The 23,303-nt window shown below is 43.2% G+C and overlaps 1 protein-coding gene across 1 annotated transcript; it reads right to left on the bottom strand.

Moving 5' to 3' along the window:
* Nucleotides 1-2,009: 2,009 nt before the first annotated feature.
* LOC100343762 (zinc finger protein 705A) lies at nucleotides 2,010-21,888 on the bottom strand. Its single transcript, XM_008248805.4, has 6 exons — nucleotides 21,489-21,888; nucleotides 11,798-11,880; nucleotides 9,558-9,684; nucleotides 4,708-4,803; nucleotides 3,801-3,865; nucleotides 2,010-2,988 (listed from the first exon to the last, which is right to left on the bottom strand). The coding sequence occupies exons 2-6, from the start codon at nucleotides 11,849-11,851 to the stop codon at nucleotides 2,179-2,181; spliced, it is 1,152 nt and encodes a 383-aa protein (XP_008247027.1). The 5' UTR covers nucleotides 11,852-11,880; nucleotides 21,489-21,888; the 3' UTR covers nucleotides 2,010-2,178.
* Between the last annotated feature and the right edge of the window lie 1,415 nt (nucleotides 21,889-23,303).

The following is a 23,303-nucleotide window of genomic DNA, read 5'->3' as shown; positions in this document are numbered from 1 at the left end:
GTTTGACTATAAACCAGAACCCGCCACTTCTCACTGTGATGACACCAATGATGCCGTGGCACAGGGAACCCACAGAAATGGCCACAGCATCTCCTGGAACAAGTGGCCATGACCACGAAAGTAAGCCCTGAGCAAGACCCATCTTCGTCCTCCCGGCGTGCGCCTGACGAAGAGAACCACGGTCTCCTGATCCCCACTTTTTCCACTTAGAGGTTGTAGTTGTTGTATTGGGTAAGATTCCATCTGGCATAAAGTGAGTCTTAGGATGAGTCTGTTCCAAAATGTGCTAGATAGCAAACATGTATGTACTCTTATGCTCACAAATATTTATTATTTGCATGTTTATGATGAAGTACATTCCTTTATTGATAAATGTGTTTTTCTATAATGTTCAAAGTAGCTCTAAAACTTTGTTAAGGTGCATAGATTTCACATTTTTCTCCACCTCAATACTGCTTGTAAATCATATCAGATTGAATATGCTTTTCTGGCAGAGCTGTTTTTCGTCTGCAAGCTGTGCTTACAGAATAAGCCATTCACCCATGTGTCTGACAAGGTCTCTTTTTAGTGTTCCGTTCCAGCTCATTTGAACCCTCTCCTGACCCCTGCTGGTTAGTGCATCCTGGACACACCTGTGGCTGCAGCCGGCGCACTGTGGGATCTGCCTGAAGGGTGAGGGCGCAGGCCACCGCCCCACACTCAGGGATCCTCGGCCACTGCGATCCAGTGTTTGAAGAATGTGAGATCTGCAGCGAAGGGGCTGGCAGCTTTGTTATGCACGCAGCCAGCAGCCATCTGGCCTTTCTCCTCCGTCACTGCCAGGCAGGGTACAGCTGGGGGACATATTCCATTAGGTGCTCCAGAGACTTTTCGCCTTTTTCTAGAACACTCTTCCCTGGCCACACTCGGGTTTGCATTCTGTACAACTTTTACTGGTTTGTGCCTTTTGAAAAAGCAAACCATTCCCCATGTGAGTTTGTGCTGAGGAGCTCCTAGCTGTAACATTTTCCCTGCTGGAAAACACTTCCCAGGTTAGGGGACCCAGAAGTGTGCACATATCTGAGAGAACTTGGCTTTCCCCATCAGCACCCCCAGAAACTAAAAGACCTCATTATCGGGGAGGTCATTAGCGAGGGGGATAAGCAGTGCTTGCAGGCAGGCACCCACACCCTCTCAGCCTCTCACAAGCGGCCCCACCCTGCAGAGACCTGCCACTACCTCTCTGCACCTCTGTTACCTTAAGCCTGGAGCGGGATGGACACAATTAGCAGAAACAATTGTGAAGATCGGGGTAGTACAGGATAAGACTGGGGAGGGTCTCTGAACAGTCACTGTCTTTACATGCGTAGACCACAGACTTGTACCTTCTCTCATTCTTTCCTTGATGCAAACAATGAGCTACTCTGTTGGCGGTAAAGAGAAAGGTGGGGGGTTTCCTGAATATAGACCCCCCCCAACGTGATTTAGCACTCTCATATGTCCTCCCTAGTCCATGGGGGTGCCCTCTGTGCTTTTCCTCATGCTTCCAGCCACAAGTGGAATGGTGGTGACAGCCACTCCCTTGGTACCTGTCAACCTCCCTCAGCGGTGGGTGGGGCTTGTGACAAGGGTGGAGTTTCTTCCTTGGAAGTCTGCTGAAGCGGAAGGTGCTGCTCACAAACACTTGCTTCACTGGATTTCAGCTGTTGCTCAGGCTGACGCCTTTGTCATTCACGAAATTCCGCATTTTTTGTTTTAAGATCACAGTATTTCCAAGTTTCCTTCTGTTCTGTAGTTAATATTGTTGAAAGAGGGCTTCGCCCCATTCATAAGATTTCTCTTTCTGCCTCAACTTCTGTCGCCACTCCTGTGTGAGGGCAAACTCCTCCATTCTGAATGCCACTGTAGCCTTCACAGCTAATCTGAAAATAAAAGTATATCCATGCACAGAGATGCTAAATGGTAAGCCACAACCCACTGTGGTGTGGCATTTTGAAATTGTAGAACATGTCTCCAATAACACAACATAATTTTGCATGAACCTGCATATTTATTAGATCTGTCCCTCTGCATACAGTAAATAAGAGCAAGAGGCATTGAAAGAGTGTTGGTAAATATAAAACTTTAACAAGACACAGACACGTATCTTCCAAATTTGAAATAAACAAAAGAAAAAATCACATTTGCAGTACATGTCACTCAGGTGAGATGGATCGTATTCCTGAAGGCATGCCCGATTTTCTCTCCAGGGTGGCTTCTCCTATGTCTCCTAAGGGTAGGATGCTGTGGGATTCCCCGCACAGGTGACTCTCCCGTGGTTTCTCCCCAGTGAGTTCGCGCGTGTCTTCTAAGAGAAAAGGCTTTGCTGAAAGCTTTCCCACACACGTGGCATTCATAGGGTCGCTCGCCAGTGTGTATCCTCTCGTGCTGTCTAAGGGAAGAAGACTGGCTGAAGGCCTTCCCACACACATGACATCCGTACAGCTTCTCTCCAGTGTGACTTAGGTGGTGTTTCCTGAGGTCAGAAGTTTGGACGAAAGCCATCCCACACACATGGCATTCGTACGGTCTCTCGCCAGTGTGAATTCTCTCATGCTGTCTAAGGTTAGAAGACTGACTGAAGGCCTTGCCACATACATGACATTCATAGGGCTTGTCTCCGGTGTGAGTTAGATTGTGCTTGTTGAGGTCAGAGCTTTGGATGAAGGCCGAGCCACACAGGTGGCACGTGTACGGTTTCAGCCCAGTGTGTGCCATCTCGTGCCGTCGAAGGCTAAAGCAGCTGCTAAGGGATTTCCCACACAGCTGGCATTCATAGGACTGACCTCTGCTCAGAATTTTCTTATGTTGTTTAAAGTGTGAGCGGCTGCTGGTTGATTTTCCACACTGTTTGCTCACAAGGGGTTTGTTTCCTGTGTAAGATAAATGTTGAGTAAACATAGAGCTGCATGTGAAATCTTCTCCCAAACCGTTTCTTTCAAAGGGATCCTCTTGAATGTGAGCCTTCACCTTCGGGAAAGAAGAAACAGGCTGTTAGTGGTGTGCACACCTTCATCCCTTCACTGATTTCCATACACATGAATCCTAGACCAATCAATCATTCAGTGTAGTCTGCAGTCAAAATCTCTCTAATGTTATATGCTTACAGAGTGTATATTACTCTTTTGAAAGCTTGAATATTTTCTCCTTTGTGGCACCCCAATTACAGAGCTATCAGATTAACATTGAAGGCTCCAATATGTTTCAAAGACTAGAAATGTGAACAATATTTATGCAGTAGTACAATATGAAGAGCTCAGGTTGCAGCTTTTAACTCATTTTCATTCCTCACTAAATTCAAAATCTGGCCGGCGCCGTGGCTCAATAGGCTAATCCTCCACCTTGCAGTGCCAGCACACTGGGTTCTAGTCCCGGTCGGGGTGCCGGATTCTGTCCCGGTTGCCCCCCTTCCAGGCCAGCTCTCTGCTATGGCCCGGGAGTGCAGTGGAGGATGGCCCAAGTACTTGTGCCCTGCACCCCATAGGAGACCAGGAGAAGCACCTGGCTCCTGCCTTTGGATAGGCACGGTGAGCTGTCCGCAGCGCGCTGGCTCACTCAATGGCGCGGCCATTGGAGGGTGAACCAACGGCAAAGGAAGACCTTTCTCTCTGTCTCTCTCTCTCACTGTCCACTCTGCCTGTCAAAAAAAAAATCAAACTCTACAAATATTTTGACCCAGAAACTGCTTAATCTCAATTTACATACAGTCAGACAATTTTACTCAATTAGTAACTCATCTCACTGCCAAACTTTTGATTTGGATTCATACCCATGAAACTTACCATTGGCATCGTTGTGGATGTGTCTCTTTGCATGTGTATAATTTCTTGTTTGTTAAGGGCACTGCCTAAAATAATTGAAGAAAATAAATTGTTAGAAAAACATTAGGGGAATGAAAATGTTAAAAAAAATCAAAGCTGATGTGTATGTTTCAAAAACTGGCACTTGGATGGAGCAAGTGTGTTTAATGAAGGCAGGCAGCAGGTACTAGAAACACACCTTAGGGCATTGACAATAAGGAAAACATTTCAGGTTTGAAATCTGAATAAAGTATAATGGAGATGAGATGTGGATAGGTAAAGAGAGGAAACGTTCAAGGGGGAAGATCCAGATGAGAGTCCTATGTGAACGTATAACTCCAATAAACAGACTAATACCCATTTTTCCCTAAAGCCAAAGAGACTGTCAGAACATGGGAATTGTTACATATAGAAGAAATAATGACAACAGCTGAGGGAATTTGTCCCGACGTCCTCTGTTATATTTCATTTTGTTTTATGTACTTTGAATGCAGAGAGAGAGAGAGAGAGCGAGCTCATCCTCTGATTCACTCTCCCAATGCTCACAATAGCCAGGGCAGGGCCAGGTTGAATCCAGGAGCCAAGAATTCAATTGGAATCTCTGACGTGGGTGGCAAAGACCATAGACCCAAGTACTTCAGTTGTCATCTGCTTCCCCACTAGGTGCACGTTAGCAGAAAGTTAGAATGGCAGAGTGGAGCTGGGACTTAAACCCAAGCACTCCCATATAGAATGCAGTCATCCTGAGTGACAGCTTAACTGTAGTGCCAAATGTCTACACCCTTCTGTTGTGTTTTAGAAAATATCATTCAGTAAGCAAATTGTTCAGTTGATATTTCCATGAACATAGTCGCTTGCTGACCAGGCACCACAAATCCCTTCTGTTTACCTGAACTCTGGTCTTGGAAAACTCTTCTGCCTTGACTCCACAGGTCTTCTTCTTGCTCCAGGTAGGAAATCACATCTAATTTGTAGATCTGATACCCTATTCATGGAGGAAAATGTATGTAGAGTTTCAGTTTTATGCTAAATAATCACTAGTTAGGAAAAGTAAGAACACTAAGGTCGGCCCAGGCAACACATGTTCCTGAATGATTAATGGGTCAATTAAAAAACTTAAAAGGAACTAAAATTTTTTCTCGAAGCAAATGAAAATACAACATACCAAAACCTATGAGATATAGCAAAAGCAACACTGGGTGGAAATCTTATAGCAATCAACACATACTTCACAAAAGAAAAAGATCTCAAACATTCTATTATTGTATCTCAAAGAACTAGAATGAGAACCAATAAATCCCAAATTAAAAAAAAATAAACAAAGATCAAGGCAGAAATAAATGAAATGAAGACTTAAAAACAAGTTTAAAGCATCAACAAAACAAAAAATTAGTTTATTGAAAATATAATATTGACATATTTTGGCTAGAATTTCTAAGAAAGAGAAGATACAAGCAAATAAAATCAGAGATGATAAATGAGACGTTGGGTTCATCTCTGGAGACCAGCATTGTGGCGCAGTGAATTCAGCACCGCATACAACGCTGGCATCCCATATCAGAGTGCCACTCAAGTCCCAGCTGCTCTGCTTCCAATCCAGCTTCCTGTTACAGCAGTGCATTTGCCCCCTGCCACCCATGTAGGAGACCAGACTGATGTTCCTGACATCTGGCTCCTGAATTCAGCCTGGCCCTGTCTCTCTAGTTTCTCTCTCCCTCTCTCTGTCTCTCTCTCTCTCTCTTTTTCTCTCTCGACACTCTGCCTTTCAAATAGCAAACAACAAAAAACTTTTATAATTAAAAAGAATGAATACCTCAGAAGTACAAAGGATCTCTAGAGAATATTATGAACTACAAGACAACAAAGTGGAAATACTAGAAGAAAAATACATTTCTGAACACATATTACCTCTAATATTGTACCATGAAAACAGAGAAAACCTGCACAGACCAATGATAAATAACAAGAAGCAATCAGTAATAAAAAGTCTACCAACAAAGAAAAGTCCAGATTTGGATGGCTTCACTGCTGAATGTTATCAAACTCTTAAGGAAGAACTAACACCAGTTATTCTCAAAGCATTTCAAAGAGTTGAAAGAGAAGAAACTCTATGAAACTTTTTCTGTGTGGCCAGAAGTATCCTAATGCCAAAACCAAACAAGGACACAGCGACAACAACAAAACCACAAACCAATATCCCTGATGAACATAGGCAAAAATCCTCAACGAAATATTAGCAAACTGAATCAGCTTCACGGCAAGATCATATACCATGATCAAGTGCAATTTATCCCAAGGATGCAAGGACAGTGATATGTCAACATATGCAAACAAGAAACATAAACATCACCTCAAAAGAATGCAGGGCTTAGACCATATAATCATCTCAACAGATGCAGGAAGGCATTTGATAAAATTCAACATCTTTTCATAGTTAAAAAAAAAAAACTCTCAACACATTAGGTATAGAAGGAATGCATCTCGGTTTTATAAAGGCTACACAGGACAAAACCACAGCCAGCAACATTCTGCATGGACAAAAGCCCATTCTCCAAAATTTGGAACAAGAAAAGAGTGCCCACTTTCATCACTCTTATTCAACATAGTGCTGAAAGTCTTAGCAAAAGCAACTAGGCAAGAGAAAGAAGTAAAGGATACCCATATAGGAAAAGAGAAAGTCAAAGTCAAATTACCCTTGTTGGTAGATGACATGATTTTATATGTTAAAAAAAAAAAACTAAACAATGCACCCAAAAACTTTTAGAACAAATAAGAATTACAGGATACAAAATCAACATGAAAAAATCAGTACCAATTTTACACACCAATAATTAAATTCCTGAAAAAGAAATCAAGAAAGCGATCACTTTCATAATGGCCACCAAAATGATACCATGGAATAAATTTAACCAAGGAAGTAAAGATTTCTATAACAAAAATTATAAGCATTAATGAAATGTATTCAAAGGGGCACACAAAAAATACAAGGCTATCCCATGTTCATTGATTAGAAGAATTAATATTGTTAAAATGTCCATACTACTCAAAGAATTTATAGATTCAGTGTTGGAATTCTTCGCAGAAATAGGAAAAACAAGTGCTAAAATTGATGTTAAGTCACAAAGGACACTGAATAGCCAAAGCAATCTGGAGCAAAAAGAACATAGCTCAAGGCATCACAACACCTGACCTCAAAACAGACTACAAAGCTATAGTAACTGAAGCAGCACAGAACTGATAAAAAGTCAGTACATGGACCACAAACACAGAGAACTAAGTAACAGAGTATGTATCAATAGCCACTGATCTTCAAAAAGTCACCAAATACATTAGAGAAAACACAGTCTCCTCAATAAGTGGTGCTGGGAAATTGGATATCTGTTCAGAGAAGCATGAATCTTGACCCTTAAATCTCATTAGATACAAAATTAACTCAAGGGCCCGGCACTGTGGCATAGTGGGTAAAGTCACCGCCTAGGGCGGGCATCCCATATGGCTGCTGGTTCTAGTCCCGGCTGCTCCTCTTCCAATCCAGCTCTCTGCTATGGCCTGGGAAAGTGGCAGAAAATGACCCAAGTGCTTGGGTCTCTGCACCTGCATGAAAGACCTAGAAGAAGCTCTTGGCTCCTGGCTTCAGATCAGCATAGCTCCAGCCATTGTGGCCATCTGGAGAGTGAACCAGCAGATGGGAGATCTCTTTCTCTCTCTGCCTCTGCCTCTCTGTTACTCTGCCTTTCAAATAAATAAATAAATCTTTAAAAAAATTAACTCAAAATGGATCAAAGTCCTAAACGTAATACTTGAAACTGTGAAACTACTAGAAGAAAGCCTAGAGGAAACAATTCAAGACCTCAAAAGCACAGGCAACAAAAGCAAAAATAGCCATTAAATCAAACTAAGAGCTTTCTGGACAACAAAGGAAATAATCAAAAGAACAAAGAGATAAACTGAGGGATGAGAGAATTATTTGCAAATTGATCATCTGAAAAATGATTAATATCCAGAATTTATAAAGAACACTAAAAACTCAGCAGCAGAAAGTAAAAAACAAATAATTCAATTAAAACATGGATAAATGATCTAAGAAGACATTTCCTCCCTAAAAAAGATACACAAATAACCAATAAGTATATGAGAAAATGACATCATTAATCATTAATCATCAGGGAAATGGAAATCAAAACCACAGTGAGATATCATCTCACTCTAATGAGAATATCAAAGAGAAAAAAAAAATACTGCCAAGGACAAGAAAAGAGTCCTAATACACTGTTGGTGGGAATGTAAGTTAGTATAGCCACATGGAAAATGGTACGCGTGTGCCTCAAAAACTAAAGGTGGAACTACTGTATGATCCAGCTATCCCATGTCTGGATTATATCAAAAAGATACCTGCATTCACATGTTTCTTGAATCACTGTTCACAATAGCCAAGCCATAGACTCAGCTGACGTGTTCATCAAAAAAAGAATGGATATGGGATGGCTCACTTGGTTAATCCTCCGCCTGCGGCACCAGCATCCCATATGGGTGCCGGGTTCTAGTCCCGGTTGCTCCTCTTCTGGTCCAGCTCTCTACAGTGGCCCAGGAGGGCAGTGGAGGATGGCCCAAGTCCTTGGGTCCCTGCACCCACATGCGAGACCAGGAGGAAGCACCTGGCTCCTGGCTTTGGATCGCCGCAGCACCAGCCGTAGTGGCCATTTGGGGAGTGAACCAATGGAAGGAAGACCTTTCTCTCTCTCTCTCTCTCTTGCTCTCGCTCTCGCTCTCGCTCTCTCTCTCTCACTGTCTATAACGCTACCTGTCAAATAAAAAAAATGGATAAAGAGGATGTGGTATATATATAAATATATATGTGGTATATATAAATACATGAGAGAGTATCAGTCAGCCTTGTAAGACAGGGTGAGATGCTGTCATTGGATGAAGTATGGACGAATTGGAGGATATTATGTGAAGTTAAATAACCTGGCACTGAAAGATGGCCACCATGTAGTTCTAACTCATGTAGAAGCTACGAAATTTGCTTCAGAGACGTGGGGAGTAAAATAGTGGTCTCTAGAGGCTACGAATGGTAGAGGAGAGGAACAGTAGGGGACAGCTGTGTAACAAGTACCAAATAACAGCTAGACAGGAGGCGTAAGGTCTGGTCTACAGAACAGCATGTGTCTATCGTTTACAACATGTTTATTACAAAGAACTAGGAGAGAGGAGTGTAAAGTTTCCCAACACAAATCATAAATGATTAAGGAGATGGGAACGTTAATTACTCTGATTTGATCATGGCACATTGTGTACCCATCTAATTATCACTCTATAACCCACAAATATGCAGAACTCTTGTATGTCCTTTTAAGATCTTTGAAATCACACACACAAAAAGAATTAAAGAAGTCCCAGCATTTTCACTGTTTTAGTCTCAACTCTCAGAGAGTTACTAGGGAAGAATATTTATAAAATACTTAATCAATTTATTCATGTGTTCAAAAATATTAACGGATCTCCCAAATCTACTCAGCGCTGGAGACTGATTAGGAAGAATGACATGAAATTGTGTCAATGCTACATTCTAGGAAAATGATAAACTAGACGTGAGTAAATGTGAAAGGAACCTTTTCAAGATTTATAAGAGTTATGGAAATGAGAGCACAGAGACTGCAGTCGGGTATAGAGAGGCTGCTGTAGATACTGAGTGAATGAATGAATACATACATAACAGATAAATACAGATAGACTCACCCAGGGAGACCAGATGACTGATATTTTCCAGTGTCACATCTCTGTACAGTTTTCTTTGGGATGTATCCAGCAGGGCCCACTCTTCCTTTGTGAAGTCTATAACTATATCTTCAAAGGTCACTGATTCCTAAAACACCATCCATCACCAGAGAAAATTCTTAGACTAGTATGTACTGGCATACATGAGAGTGCTAATTGTTAAATTAACAACAGGAGTCACTGTACACTTACTTCCCATGCAGGAACCTCTGTCCTCACTGAGTTGTATTATGAGAATCAACTGTAAAACTTGTTCTCAAACAGTTAGTGTGTGCAAATTGTTGAAATCTTTACCCAGTATAGAATTGGTCTTCTGTGTATAAAGTTAATTGAAAATGAATCTTAATGGAGAATAGGACTGGGAATGGGAGAGAAAGGAGGAGGAGGAGAAGGGGTGGCATTGAGGGTGGGAGGGCTGGTATGGTGGGAAGAATCACTATATTCCTAAAGTTGTACTTGGGAAATTTGTACCCATTACATAAAAGGTTTCTTTGGGGGAAAAATAAAACAGTATCATGGACATCCCAGTTTAGACAGAGAAGCCCTTGTTCATGTGCAGGAAGGAAGGCTGAGATGACACAGGCAGGGGAGGGAACTGGATGTACAGAAAGATGAGACTGTGCTTGACCTCCAGCCAGGCCACTCTGGGTTGACTTGGTATCCGTTTCCCATAGACATACATACACTGAATCCACATAACTATTATAAAGCAATACCAGATGAAGTGTACTACCTGGAAACTTTTTTGCAACCTCATAGTTTTGTCCTCCCAGGTAATTATAAAATTTTCATGTGAAAATTCATAACAAGAATTCTCTTCCACAATATTTCATGTAACTGAAGTACAGACACATCATAAGACTTACTATTAGCATGATTTACCGCTTTTAAACTGTGACTATAATTCAAATATTCTCTTAGACAAGTACTACATGCCTCATCTATAAGCTGGCTTATGAACTGTTGCAAGGGCTGGCACTGTGGTATAGTGGAATAAGCCACTGCCTGTAGCACCAGTATCCCATAGTGATGCTAGTTTGAGTCTTGGCTGTTCCATTTCCAATCCAGCTTCCTGCTAATATGCCTAGGAAGGCAGCAGAGGATGGCCTAGATGCTTGGGCCCCTGCCACTCACATGGGAGACCCGGAGGAGGCTCTTGGCACCTGGCACCCGGAGGAGGCTGGCACCAGCCCTGGCTATTGAGGCCATTTGGGGAGTGAACCAGTGGATGGAAAACTTCTCTTTCTATCTCTCCCCCTCTCTCTGTAACTCGGCCTTTCAAATAAATAAAAGAAATACTAAAAAGAAAACAATGAACCATTATAAGTGTTGAAGGATCCGCTGAAATAATATAATGAAATGCTTCCTAACAAATATGTGCTAAATACCTGCCATTAATCTATTGTTCTTTTTTAACAGGCAGCAAATTTTGAGGTAATCTGTAGCATTCTTCAGACCCAAATGAGCTTCATGGAAACCCCGGTTCACTACACGCCGTCTCTCAGCGTGACATGACTCAGGTGTTTGTGGTGAGGCTAAAATGCAGAGAGGTCAGCAACACAAGCCAGAGACCTGGGAGCCCGCTTGCTGAGGGGCAGTCCTACAGTGGTCATTCCGGGGACAGGAGGCCTCCCAGTCTCAGTTTGCTCTGGGAACCACCATCTCCCCTCGTATCGCGATCTAATCGCTTGGCTCAAGGGAAGGAAGAAGCTTCTTTATCGGTCTTTGTGCACCCAGCTCATTAGACACTTTCTCGGAGCCTTAAATTCTACTCTGCCTGCCGCATTCCTCCTCCTGAGTGTGCAGCCCCACTGGATTGGGTGAACTCACCTGCGAGAACATCTGACCCATGCTGGATTGTCAGGGTCTAGTCCTCGCTCATCTCTATCACCCACATTCACCACGAGGTTAAGCCCATTACAGCCAGAACCATAGTTAGTGGGTGAATTATAATCCAGATGAGAAAGAGAAAATCCTGCATCTCTTCTGTAATTCACAACCTTTCTGGGGCTGGAATAAACCAGTGTGATATTAAGAAGGCTATTCTTCACTGATGCGTTCCTGAGCAGGAGAACCAGCCCAGAGTCCTGGGAACACTTTGCTGGAGCTCATATCCCCAAACACCCCCCTGTTTGTCCTTACATCTTTGCAGAAAGGAGCTGTTCTTACTCCATCAATGGAAAAAGGCATTCCGTGCTTACCAGTGGGTGCATTGGCAGTAACTCGCTTTCCTGTGATCTTCCTCTGGGTGTCATGCAGTCCAAGCTTAGCTGAGCTTGCAAAGCTGAGGGCAGAGAAAGAAACCATGAGACCCCAGCCTTGTGCATAGTGTCCAGACCCACCTGTCACAAAACACCAGCTCTTCACCAGGGTGTGACATCACCTGAACAACAGAAAAACACAGGCTGGCACACAATTCTCCTATCCGAGGGCGCAGTAAGAAGGCTATGGCTATAGCTGCTAATAAGTAAGACATAAATGCAGATACCTTATGGATAAGAAGATGAAAATCATTGTTTTATGTGTGAATTATCTCATGAAGTCCAGGTTATTTAACCCTCTCCCTAGTTCCAGAACCCGGAGATCCCTGACTCATGCAACATGAGGATTATGCCTTCCACCCACAGGTGAGCACTGTGCAATTGATCTGACTTCACTTGCTTTGTGACTAGCAATGGTTCTCCAACAGCCGTCACAGCCCTCTGGAACCCCACTGCCGTCTGGAACCTATCTTTTACATCTGTCACCAGTGCATTGGTTTTAAATCAACGGAGAATTGATTGATGAAGGAGTTCATCAACTCAAGGCCTTGCTCCATTTGCAGAGAATCAATGCCACACATCCTCATACCTAGCCCTCACTGTGCCCTGTGGAAAGCAGAGGATTGCCAGGGTCTCCATGAGAGACTGTCACGATCCTCTAGGTTAAGGCCGCTCTGAAACCATGGGATGACTGGGTGTTGGGAGGAAATGAAGCTGCTTTGTCTAACATTTTATTACAGTGGTAGCTGAAATCCTTGAAAACTCGTATTTGCATTAGCTGAAACAACCATGTTTTTATTATACTCACACACATACACATGTGTGCATATATATGTATGCATGTATGTATGTGTGCGAGAAATCTATTATAAATTGTTACTCCCCAAACTGTCAATAAATTATTTCATGGAAAAATGATGATTGAGTCATAAACAGAAGTACAATTATTTCACCCATCTGTACCGAACTCCGAAAGAAAAAAGGTAAATTTGTATTAAATGTGTTATATATTTACATATATTCACTTATTTAGTCCTCACAATAACCCTGCAGATTATAGTTTACCTACCAATTTAATAATTGACATACACAGAGTTTGAGAAAACATGAGTAATTTAACAAAGTACACACTAGAAAATGTCACCATAGTAATTTTACTCATGCTACCTCCGCCCACCTCCTGTGCTCAAGTCCTTGAGTGCTGTGTCCCACACCTCCATCTTTGAACAGCACCTCTGACATTTACTAACAAGAATCCAAGTACTTGGATCATCTTCTGCTGCTTTCTCAGTCTCAGTAGCATGAGCAGGGAGCAGCCAGGACTCAGATGGCTGGGATGCTTGGGATGCTGGCATCACAGGCAGCAACATTTGGGACTCCCCGACCCACCCACCCATTTCCTTTTCTTATAAAGATATCAACCACATTGGAATATAGCCCAGTCTAAGCACCTCATTGTATATTCATTACCTAGTTGAAGACCCTTTATGTAAATTTGGTAGCATGCCCTGGGGGTTAGGACTTCAACCTAAGAATTTTGAGGGGCTAGTGCTATGGCACAGTAGGTTAACGCCCTGGCCTCAAGAGCCAGCATCCCATATGGGCGCTGGTTCGAGTCCCAGCTGCTCCACTTCTGATCCAGCTCTCTGCTATGGCCTGGGAAAGCAGTAGAAGATGACCCAAGTCCTTGGGCCCCTGCACCCACGAGGGAGACCCAGAAGAGGCTCCTGGCTTCAGATGGGCACAGCTCCAGCCGTTGCAGCCATCTGGGGAGTGACCCATCAGACGGAAGACCTCTCTCTCTTTCTCTCTCTCTCTCTCCCTCTCCTCTCTCTGTGTAACTCTGACTTTCAAATAAATAAATAAATCTTTAAAAAAAAAGAATTTTGAGTAATTTATGTTAATGGATATAAATCAGTGTATAACATGTATGAACCCCACTATGTGGTAGTAACTTAGTTTATCAGGGCAATAGCTACAATTATTCCTTTGTTCATGCCCCTTGGTCGCTTCTTCTCTCCTGTTCAAATCAGTATCCATGCTGTCCCTGGTCACTCTCTTCTCCTGTTAGATCCTGTCTCCTTACCGCAGTCAAGCCCCTCATTGTTTAAGCTCACTGGGTCTCTTTTATCTTGAAACAAAAATCATTTCTGAATCGTTTTAAGTCCTTTCTCTCCTCTCCTTTCACAATCAAGTGCTAAGTGCAGTTCTATCTCTCAGTCAGATGTTGAAAGGAAGCCCCAGATTAATGCTGGGGATGGCTAACCAGGGTCCAGGCCAGTCCACCATTCCAAAGGAATAAAAAGGAATTCTCCATGAATACTGCTGATTGAACTATCCAGACAATCCAGGAGCCTCTGAGGATGAACAGGGAAGACGTAGGAAAACTCCACAGGCTTTGGCCTGATGTTATGCTTGGTTGTAGCTTCTGACCAAATTCAGAGCAAAACAGAGAAATAGAAAATTTCTCTCTTTTTCTGACACTCTTAAAATTTTTCTTTTCTTTTTTTTTAAGATTTATTTATTTATTTGAATGTCAGAGTTACAGAGAGAAAGGGAGAGACAAAGAGAGAGAGGTCTTCCATCCACAGTTTTACTCCCCAGATGACTGCAGCAGGCTGGTCTAGGCCAGGCCGAACCCAGGGGCCAGGAGCTTCATCCAGGTCTCCCATGTAGGAAACAGGGGCTCAAGCACTTGGACCATCCCACATTGCTTTCCCAGGCCATTAGCTGGGAGCTGGATCAGAAGTGGATCAGTTCAGACATGAACCAGCGCCCATATGGGATGCCAGCATCAAAGGCGGAGGCTTTACTCACTATGCCACAACGCTGACCCCGAAATTTTTCTTTTAAGGACAGATAGAGATAACCCTTTTAGGTATGCTCAGAGGAAATACACTATGTCCCTGCTTCCAAGTGGGGGATCAAAGAAAGTACTAAGTGGAGGAGAACCAGCCCCTTCCAGCCCCCCATCATGAAATCTCATTAGATAAGACATTTAATAGACGCAATGCTGAACTAGGCAAATGTCTCATTGTACAACACTGTTGGAATTTTTCTCCAAACTGTTGCCTTAGGTTTACATGGTGTAGAGAGAACTCAACTGAATGAAAATGACTAAAAAGGCTCAAGTGCTTAAGAAGTGGGAACAAAAAGTGAATCTAGCATGAATATTCAAGAAATCCTTTCCCATGGAATACAGAACATGACATAAAATTATCCAGTCAGGTAGGATTGAACTACAAATCATAAAAATCTCAATGAAATAGAACTCAAGAGCAAAACTACAGGAGTAGACGATTTTAACACAGAGAAGGAGAAATGACTTCCCAGAGTTCTAAAATGTCCAAAAGTGAAATAAAGCCATGTAAGAAGAGAGATCAGATTGGAAAATGAAAGAAAGTGCAACATACTGTGGAAAAGTCACTCACACAGGAAGCTTCAAAAAGTTCAAGAGTGGGATATAATACTAGGCATCCAATTAGAGTCCTGCTGCTCCAGTTCTGATCCAGCTCTCTGCTGTGGCCTAGGAAAGCAGTTGAAGATGGTCCAAGTCCTTGGGCCCCTGCAGCCATGTGGGAGACCGGGAAGAGGCTCCTGGCTTCAGACTGGCTCAGCTCTGGCTGTTGCAGACAACTGGGGAGTGAACTAGCAGGTAGAAGATCTCTCTCTCTCTCTCTCTCTGCCTCCCCTCTCTCTGTGTAACTCTGACTTTCAAATAAATAAATAAATCTTTAAAAACAAAAAAGGCACTTCCCTGACCTTATTGAATGCCTCTTATCTCTGCAGAGACAGACTTTTAAATGAGATAGGAGGTGCAGGCACCATGGCGCAGTGGCACTGCCATCCCATCTGGACACCAGTTCTGGTCCCGGCTGCTCCACTTCTGATACAGCTCTCTGTTATGGCCTGGAATAGCAGTAGAAAGATGGCCCAAGTCCTTGGGCCCCTGCACGCATGTGGGAGACCAGGAAGTGGCACCTGGCTTCAGATCAGTGCAGCTCCAGCCATTGTGGCCATTTGGAGAGTGAACCAAACAAACAGAACACCTTTCTCCCTCTCAAATAAATAAATAAAATCTTTAAAAAAAATGAGGGAGGGAGGGATTACGTAAAAACTTGACCAGAGAGAGCTTGAACACCATATACTATAAGCCTCAAAACCATAGCAAAAATGTTATTGGTAAATGTAACAAAAGAATTATTTTTACAATACTCACAGGAAAATTATTGGCTCATATTAATTTTTAAAAATGATTAAAATAATTATGTAAACATTCATCTAGAGAAGCCAAAGCAATAAAAAAAAATTTGATAAGGGTCAGCGCTGTGGCGCAGAGTAAAGCCAACATCCTATATGGGCATAGGTTAAGTCTCGGCTGCTCCACTTCCAATCCAGCTCCCTGCTAATGCACCTGGGAAAGCAGCCAAAGGATGGCCCAAGTCCTTGGGCCCCTGCACCCACGTGGGAGACCCACAAGAAGCTCCTGGCTCCTGGGTTTAGCCTGGCCCAACCCCAGCTGTTGCAGCCATCTGGGGAGTGAACCACCAGATGGACTATAGCTCTCTCTCTCTTTTCCTTCTCTTTCTCTGTAACTCTGCCTTTCAAATAAATAAATTAAATATTTAAAAAATAGAAAACAAGCTTGATAAAAAATTTTAAATTTCATAAAAGGAAATATAGGAAAGCAGAAAATAAATTATTTGCATGCCAAAAAGTAGAATGAAAATGTAAGATGTGGATTCACATGCCCGAGAGAATGTTCTATGCTGAAAGAGATGCTGTATACCTACATTGCACAATACAGCAGCAAGCAGACACGTGAAATCTAGCTAACACCACACTAGTTAAATTAGTATGAACTTAATAGCCCCACATAACTAGGAGTTACTGTTTGGGTCAGAATAAGTTTAGCGTCTTAGAAGAGATAGTTAAAATAATGAGATATATTAAAACAAAAGGACAGGTTATACAAATGCAGCAAAATGGGACATGAGAATGGCAAAGTCGATGTTGACACAACAAAATTTAAAGATCATCCAATGCTGCTTTACTGACAAATGTCTTACAATAAACCAGACTTACTGTAAGGGAACAAGGCTCACATCTTCTTATTTGGAGAACTCACCAAAAAAACGAAAGGCAGAGGAGAAGGTGATGCCAGCTAGACTCTGCCACGGTTTCCCCAGCCGGCTGTGAGGCAGCTCTTCGGCCTAAGTCCACTTTCCCCTCCTCAGGGCAAATGCATATTCTGTTTCTCTTTAAGTAGGGAAAGGGCAGCAGGGAGACCCAACCACAGCCACATTCCAGGGGACACACCCTGATTGCCCAGATACTAAACCTGATCTGGGTTTCTTTCTCTGGGACACAACTCGTTCAATTTGATTGGATTTTTCGGATAACCACAAAACCACTGTATAAAACTCCACACCCCCACCCCCACACACCTGGAGAGAAAAGAGTAAAGGCCTTTTTGAGGGGAAATAAGGGAGATCGGTTAATTCTTTTATTCCAGGGGTGGGGAACATCTGACCCTGGGAGACTCACAGATTGTTTGGCCCAGCCCTGTCAAGGCAACTGCAGGAGTGACTCAAAATTCACTAAATCTATGGTAGGTTAATTTTAAGTTGATAATTTTGTAAGGCCCACAAATGATGTTGTATGTACCCAAATGGGGCCAGCAATGTGGTGTAGCAAGTAAAACTGATATGGGATAAAGGCAAGGAGCACGATTAGGGCCATGAACTGGAAGCCACACCTCCCTCACCCTATGTAATCCTATCCATCCACCTATCAATCAAATGACCCCTTCCCCAGGATGTACCTTACCTGGGGCCAGGGGCGGTACCATGTAACCACTCCCCTTCCTAAGCTCCTTAGAAGCCTGGCAACGGGGAAGGGGCTAGCTCAGCTCCCGTGCTCTCTCTGTGCCTTTCAAATAAATAAATAAATATTTAAAATGAGTAAATAAATATGCAAATGGTCTTGGCAGTAAAAAGACTGACCACTCCTGCTGTAGTTATTCAGAAGTCCTTTCATTTTACTTATTATTTTACATTTTTTAACATTTTGCCACATTCACTTCAAATGTAGATATTGTACAGATGCACATATACTATAAATCCTTGAGTGCCTCTTTGCGCTACTGTATCTGACAGCATGTGACTGAGACATTGATCTTACATACAGAAGTGCACTCCTGTGACTTACAAATATGCTTTCCTAAATCAATCATTCTCAGCACCCGTATTTAAAATCTTCTGTCTTCAGTTCCTCCTACACATCCTCCCCTTTATCCTCACTTTTTATTATTATTAGAGTTACAGAGAGACAGAAAGACAGAGGACAGAGAGATCGTCCATCCGCTGGTTCACTTCCCAAATGGCTGCAACGGTCAGATCTGGGCCGGTCCAAACCCAAGAGCCAGGAGTTTCTTCTGGGTCTCCTTTGTGGGTGCAGGTGCCCAAGGACTTGGGCTATCTTCCATTGCTTTCCCAGGGGATCAGAACTGGAACAGCCAGGACTCAAAGCTGTGCCCATAAAGGATGCTGGCACTGCAGGGGTAGCTTTACCTGCTAAGCCACAGCAATGGCCCTAGCTTCACTTTCTTTTTTATTTTCTTTTGACAGGCAGAGTGGACAGTGAGAGAGACAGAGAGAAAGTGAAGTAGGCAGGCATACAGGTTAAAATTGATCAGATTTGTGTACTGGAAGACCATGCCCCTGTGTGACCTCATGCCCCTACCTGATGCCCTTGCCACGCCCCTGTGTGGCCTCATCCCCCTACCTGGCCACACCTGGGTGCTCACCAACCAATCAGGTTAATTAACCACTCCCCTTTGGAAGTGGGTTAAAAGCCAGGCCACAGCTCCTTTTCCCTGGCCTCTTGCTAGGAAGGGGCTTGCTGTAGCCCCACGCCTCCAGGGCGCATGGCCTTCGGGCCATGTGCTCTAGGCTTCCTGGACGAGATGCTCTTCCATGTGGCTGGTTCCTGGTGCTTGGTATGAACCCCCATTCACTTCTCTCTCCCCTAAATAAAGCTCTCACTCTCCTATGCATCTTTCCCACTAAATAAAAGCTTAAAATGTACCATGCTGCCTCATTTATTTGTGCCGGTATTTAGAATTCTTCTCTAAATATTAGGCAAGAACCCTCTCGGGCTTATTAACATTGGGGATTTAGTAATAAGCCCGTGGTGAAATTGTAAGGCACCCCAAATTCCGGTAGCGCATGTGGCACCCCGGATAACATTTCTATGGAACTTTAAGGGGCCACATTTTAGTGTAGATTTTAGGGGGTCTTGTCTGATTTCAAAAGGTCTTCCTTTTCCACTGGTTCACTCCCCAGTGGCCGCTGCAGCCAGCGCACTGCACCCCAACCAGGACTAGAACCCGGTGTGCCAGTGCCACAGGCAGAGGATTAGCCTAGTGAGCCACAGTGCCGACCTCTAGCCTCACTTTCAAAAGATGAGATTACCTCCTACTAAATAGATCAGATTAGTTTGCTACTTCTGCCATAGACTGAGTGGCTTGAAAAAAGAAAAGAAAAGCAAGACACCTTCTCTGGGCTCTCTCGGTCCTAGAGGTTGCCGTTCTGAGACCAAGGAGAAGCATGTTGGTTCTTCTGAGGCCTCTTCCCTCTGCCTTGTGGACAGCAGACGTCTCTGTGAATCAGCACAGCCTTCCCTCTCAACAAGCCCTAATTTCCTGTTCTTGTAAGGACCCCAGTCATGTTGGATTAGGATCCGCCCAGCTGTCTCTGTCTGTTTAAAGACACTCTCTTGGGGTCAGCATTGTGGCAGAGTGGGGTAAACCTCCTGTGATGCTCCCATCCCATATGGATGCCAGTTCCAGCCCACTTCCTCTCCCTCGCTTACCCTGCCCCCAACTCCACTTCCAACCCAGCTAATGTGCCTGGAAAAGCAACAGAGTGAACTGAGGTGCTTGGGGCCCTGCCACCCACGTGGGAGACCCGGATGGAGCTCATGGCTCCTGGCTTCCGTCTGACCCAGTTCTGGCTGTTGTGGCCATTTGAAGAGTTGATGGACAATCTCTCTCTAGCTCCCCTTCTCTGTCTATCTCTGTAACTGCCTTTCATGTAAAATAAATAAGTCTTTACAGAAAATAAATAAAGATACTCTAATAGCATACTGAGGCTCTAGGGGCTACGACTTCACCGTAAGAACTTTGAGGGCACACAATTCAGCCCATAACACTTACGAACTGCATAATGTGACAAAGTGCCCTACTGTGTCACCACCACAACAAATATGCACGCACTCATAGCCATCGGCTACTCCTCTCCTACTAAATGAAGGAGACATGCTATGCCTGGTGCCACCTTGTCGCCTTTGAGTCTCTTTTTCGCCTGTTTTGTCAGGAACTATATTCCTGTTTATAAAATGCACGTCATTTAAGAGAAATCTTTCCATCTCTTCCACAAAAAAAAGTCACCTTGTCATTTAAATTTCTTGTCATTTAAACGCCTATTGTCTTTTGAGACAAAATCTCCTCTAAATGTATTTGCTCCCAAGTTCTTGTTCTTCCATCTTCACTTGCAAACAAATTAATTTTTAAATAAATAAATTGTTACCATCTCCACTTACCTCTCCATTAAAAAAATGTAAATAAATTCTTACTTGGAAACAAAAACTAAGCCAAGATCTCCTCAGGGAAGCTAATTATCTGACATTGGAATCTGTGAGTCTCCTGTCTCCTCTCCAATGGCCTTGTCCAGATGCCCTCTGAAAGGAATTTCTCACTATTACTGGAATGCATCAACTCTCAGTACCAGTCCCTGTTCTCCTCTTTTTGCAATGACCTGGTTGGCTCACATTTATTCAATTGTGCCAGAATTAGGCCTGGACCATCAACACCCCAGATGGGGGAGTTGATGCTGGGCAGGCAGGCAGAGTGTTTGTTAGAGTGGCCCTCACCCAGTTTGCAAGTAGCAGGAGAAAGGGTAATTGGGGGGAGGGTTGGGAGAGAAGCAATAATAGAAGACAATGGGTCCTGAAATTCTGAGGCATCTAAGTCCGGAGACTGGTAGCCAGCTTTTGCTAGTTAAAATGTGAAAAGGAGGAAGAGGAACATGCTTTTGTTAAGGTTATACTATCGCTAAAGTTAAAGTGACCAGACTCTCATCTGAATCTCATTTCTGAGCACCTTTGCTGTCAAACTTACACAATCTAAAATGAAATACATCTCACTACGCCCCCTCACCCCCAAACATAAAAACCATTCCTCTAGTCTCCATTCTTAGCTGACAGCTGCACTGAACGTCCAACAAGCACCTTGCTATTATATCCTCAGGGAACATTATTATCAATCTTCATTTCTACCATAAACCATATAGATGCACTTTCTTCCCAGTTGATTCATTCTCTGGACCCCAATGATTAAAATGACAACAACAAAAACTCAGCCTATGAATGAATGCTAAGAGGCAAACTCCTTTCTGACCATTACATCTGAAGTCTAAATACGCAGAAATTCTATCTCCCAAAGGCCTAACCTGTCACAGATGGCTTGTCTCCAAATACCTGCAGTCAGATTTATCAATCACTTCATAACTGTGAATTCCATCACAGAATTTAAAATCTGCCCCTCTCTGTTAAGAACTCCAGTACTTACCAAAGCCTGAGTGGGTAGGAAAGCCAACGACAGAGCCTTTTTTGCAGATGGGGTCCCCACGCAAGGGAGTCCAGGTCTTCTTTCTCTGGCTGGGAAAACTGCTGCCTTGGTGAATATCTCTCTTTATATGCAATTGATAACCTCTTTAATCATACAATTCAGAAGATGCACCCTGATTTACTCGGATGGCAGTCAATTTAAATCTAATCAAGATCCTCATTTAACAAAATATTTTCCTACAAATTAAGTAAACCACATGGCACAATTAAGGAAAATGGGTTATGCCTTGTTTATCTATTCAAGCTCTGAAAATATAAAAGAACTTCATTTGTGGTCTTGGAATCGCCATTCTGTAGACACAGACTCAGATAGCTCTGAAAGTGTTCCAAAGACGCTTCCCTCCTGCAGGGTTTTCCAAGCAAGGAGAAATGGAAGACAAAAGAAATTCCAGACAGCTTAACAAGTTGTTTGCCTAGGAAGGTGATTGGTGCAGACAAGGTATCCTAACACCAGGCTCTACAATACTCGGCTACACGTGATTAATTCCTGCACTATCTCTAGGTGAAAAGTTCACTTGTGACCAGTGCAGCTGTAACATTTATTAGAGGATGTTTATGGCTTTTGCAGTCTCAGCCCAGTTCAAAAGTTCACATTCCTGGGCAGGAGCTGGAGGCTGCAGAAAGCCTGCTTCCTGCATGGCCTGCTGGCTCTGAAAGTGCCCTTTCAGTGTTGCTTTCCATGGTGGCTTCCCCTTAGTTCACAGCCCCTTCATTCACTCATTCATTCATTCTTTTTGCTTTCTTTTTTTTTTTTTTAGAGCAGTTTTTGGTTATGTAAGAAAATATCTCAAACTCAGTGGCTCCTAGTATACTCTCACCCACTTCACTGCTTCTAACACCAGGTGTGCAGAGTCTCACCCACCCACCCACCAAGTGTTGTGGGCTAGGTTAGCCTCAAACTCCTATTTCCGGTTCTTGCCTTTTACTTAGAGAAGAATTCTAAACACAGGCTTAAACACCACGTACATACAGTTTGATAAAGTTTATTTAGAAAGTGAGAATAATACACAGGAACACAAGGGCTTTATAAAGGGAGAGTGAACCAGGAAGGAGAAAGTGGGACTTCCATACCAGTCTTTCCCTGAGTAGGGGCACAGGACTGCCACACCTGCTCTGTGAACCTGCAAGTGTTCAGCTGTCCAGAGGCACTGTGACCCCCCCACTTTGGGATTTTCCCGAAGGTATGATGGGTTAAATCATTGCCCACTGGTGATCAAATTCCTCTCCAGCCCCTGTTGGCTCCCTGGTGGTTGAGGGGGTGGGGCTGAGGGTCCTACTTTTTCTGTCTTGGTCTTTCAAGTGAGCAGAGCCCATCCTCAAGCTTCCAGGAATGGGCAGCCTTTAGTCAGCCTATTAGCACGTGAAAGGGTATCACTTGAAAGAATCCAAGGAGTTTAGGAGCTGTAAGCCAAGGAAACTGGATATGAAAACCAAATATAGATAGTATTTCACAATGTCACACAGTTTCACTGCAAAATGGGACAGAAGGTGTATATTGCAAAAATCAACTGATGCAATAAATACATATAATTTTGACTGCCAATGTTAAAAATGGACACAGCCATAGCTTCCCCAACTGTCAAAATCCTGTACCAGCATGGTAGAGTTTTAGAATTTTCCATCATGATTTACATTTTAAAATTTTCAAATGTTTCCCTGTACCCTAAAAGCATACTTTTACCCTAAATGTTCAAATGGGTGTTTACATGTTTTCAGTTGTATACTTAGCTCTTGATAAAATTCGGGTGTATAATTA

Source organism: Oryctolagus cuniculus, chromosome 8 (assembly GCF_964237555.1).
Source record: "Oryctolagus cuniculus chromosome 8, mOryCun1.1, whole genome shotgun sequence".
NCBI classification, from domain to species: Eukaryota; Metazoa; Chordata; class Mammalia; order Lagomorpha; family Leporidae; genus Oryctolagus; species Oryctolagus cuniculus.
The sequence above is the reverse complement of the archived record's forward strand: the minus strand, read 5'-3'. Positions and strand labels throughout refer to the sequence as shown.

What these genes read in the sequence shown, in the direction of transcription:
- LOC100343762 (XM_008248805.4), bottom strand. Translation starts at nt 11,851, where the DNA reads ATGACACCCAGAGGAAGATCACAGGAAAGCGAGTTACTGCCAATGCAC. An exon ending in CAGTCATCTGGTCTCCCTGG is followed by an intron (nt 4,804 to 9,557) that starts GTGAGTCTATCT and finishes CTCCATGAATAG; the next exon opens with GGTATCAGATCTACAAATTA. An exon ending in CATCCACAACGATGCCAATG is followed by an intron (nt 2,989 to 3,800) that starts GTAAGTTTCATG and finishes TCTTTCCCGAAG; the next exon opens with GTGAAGGCTCACATTCAAGA.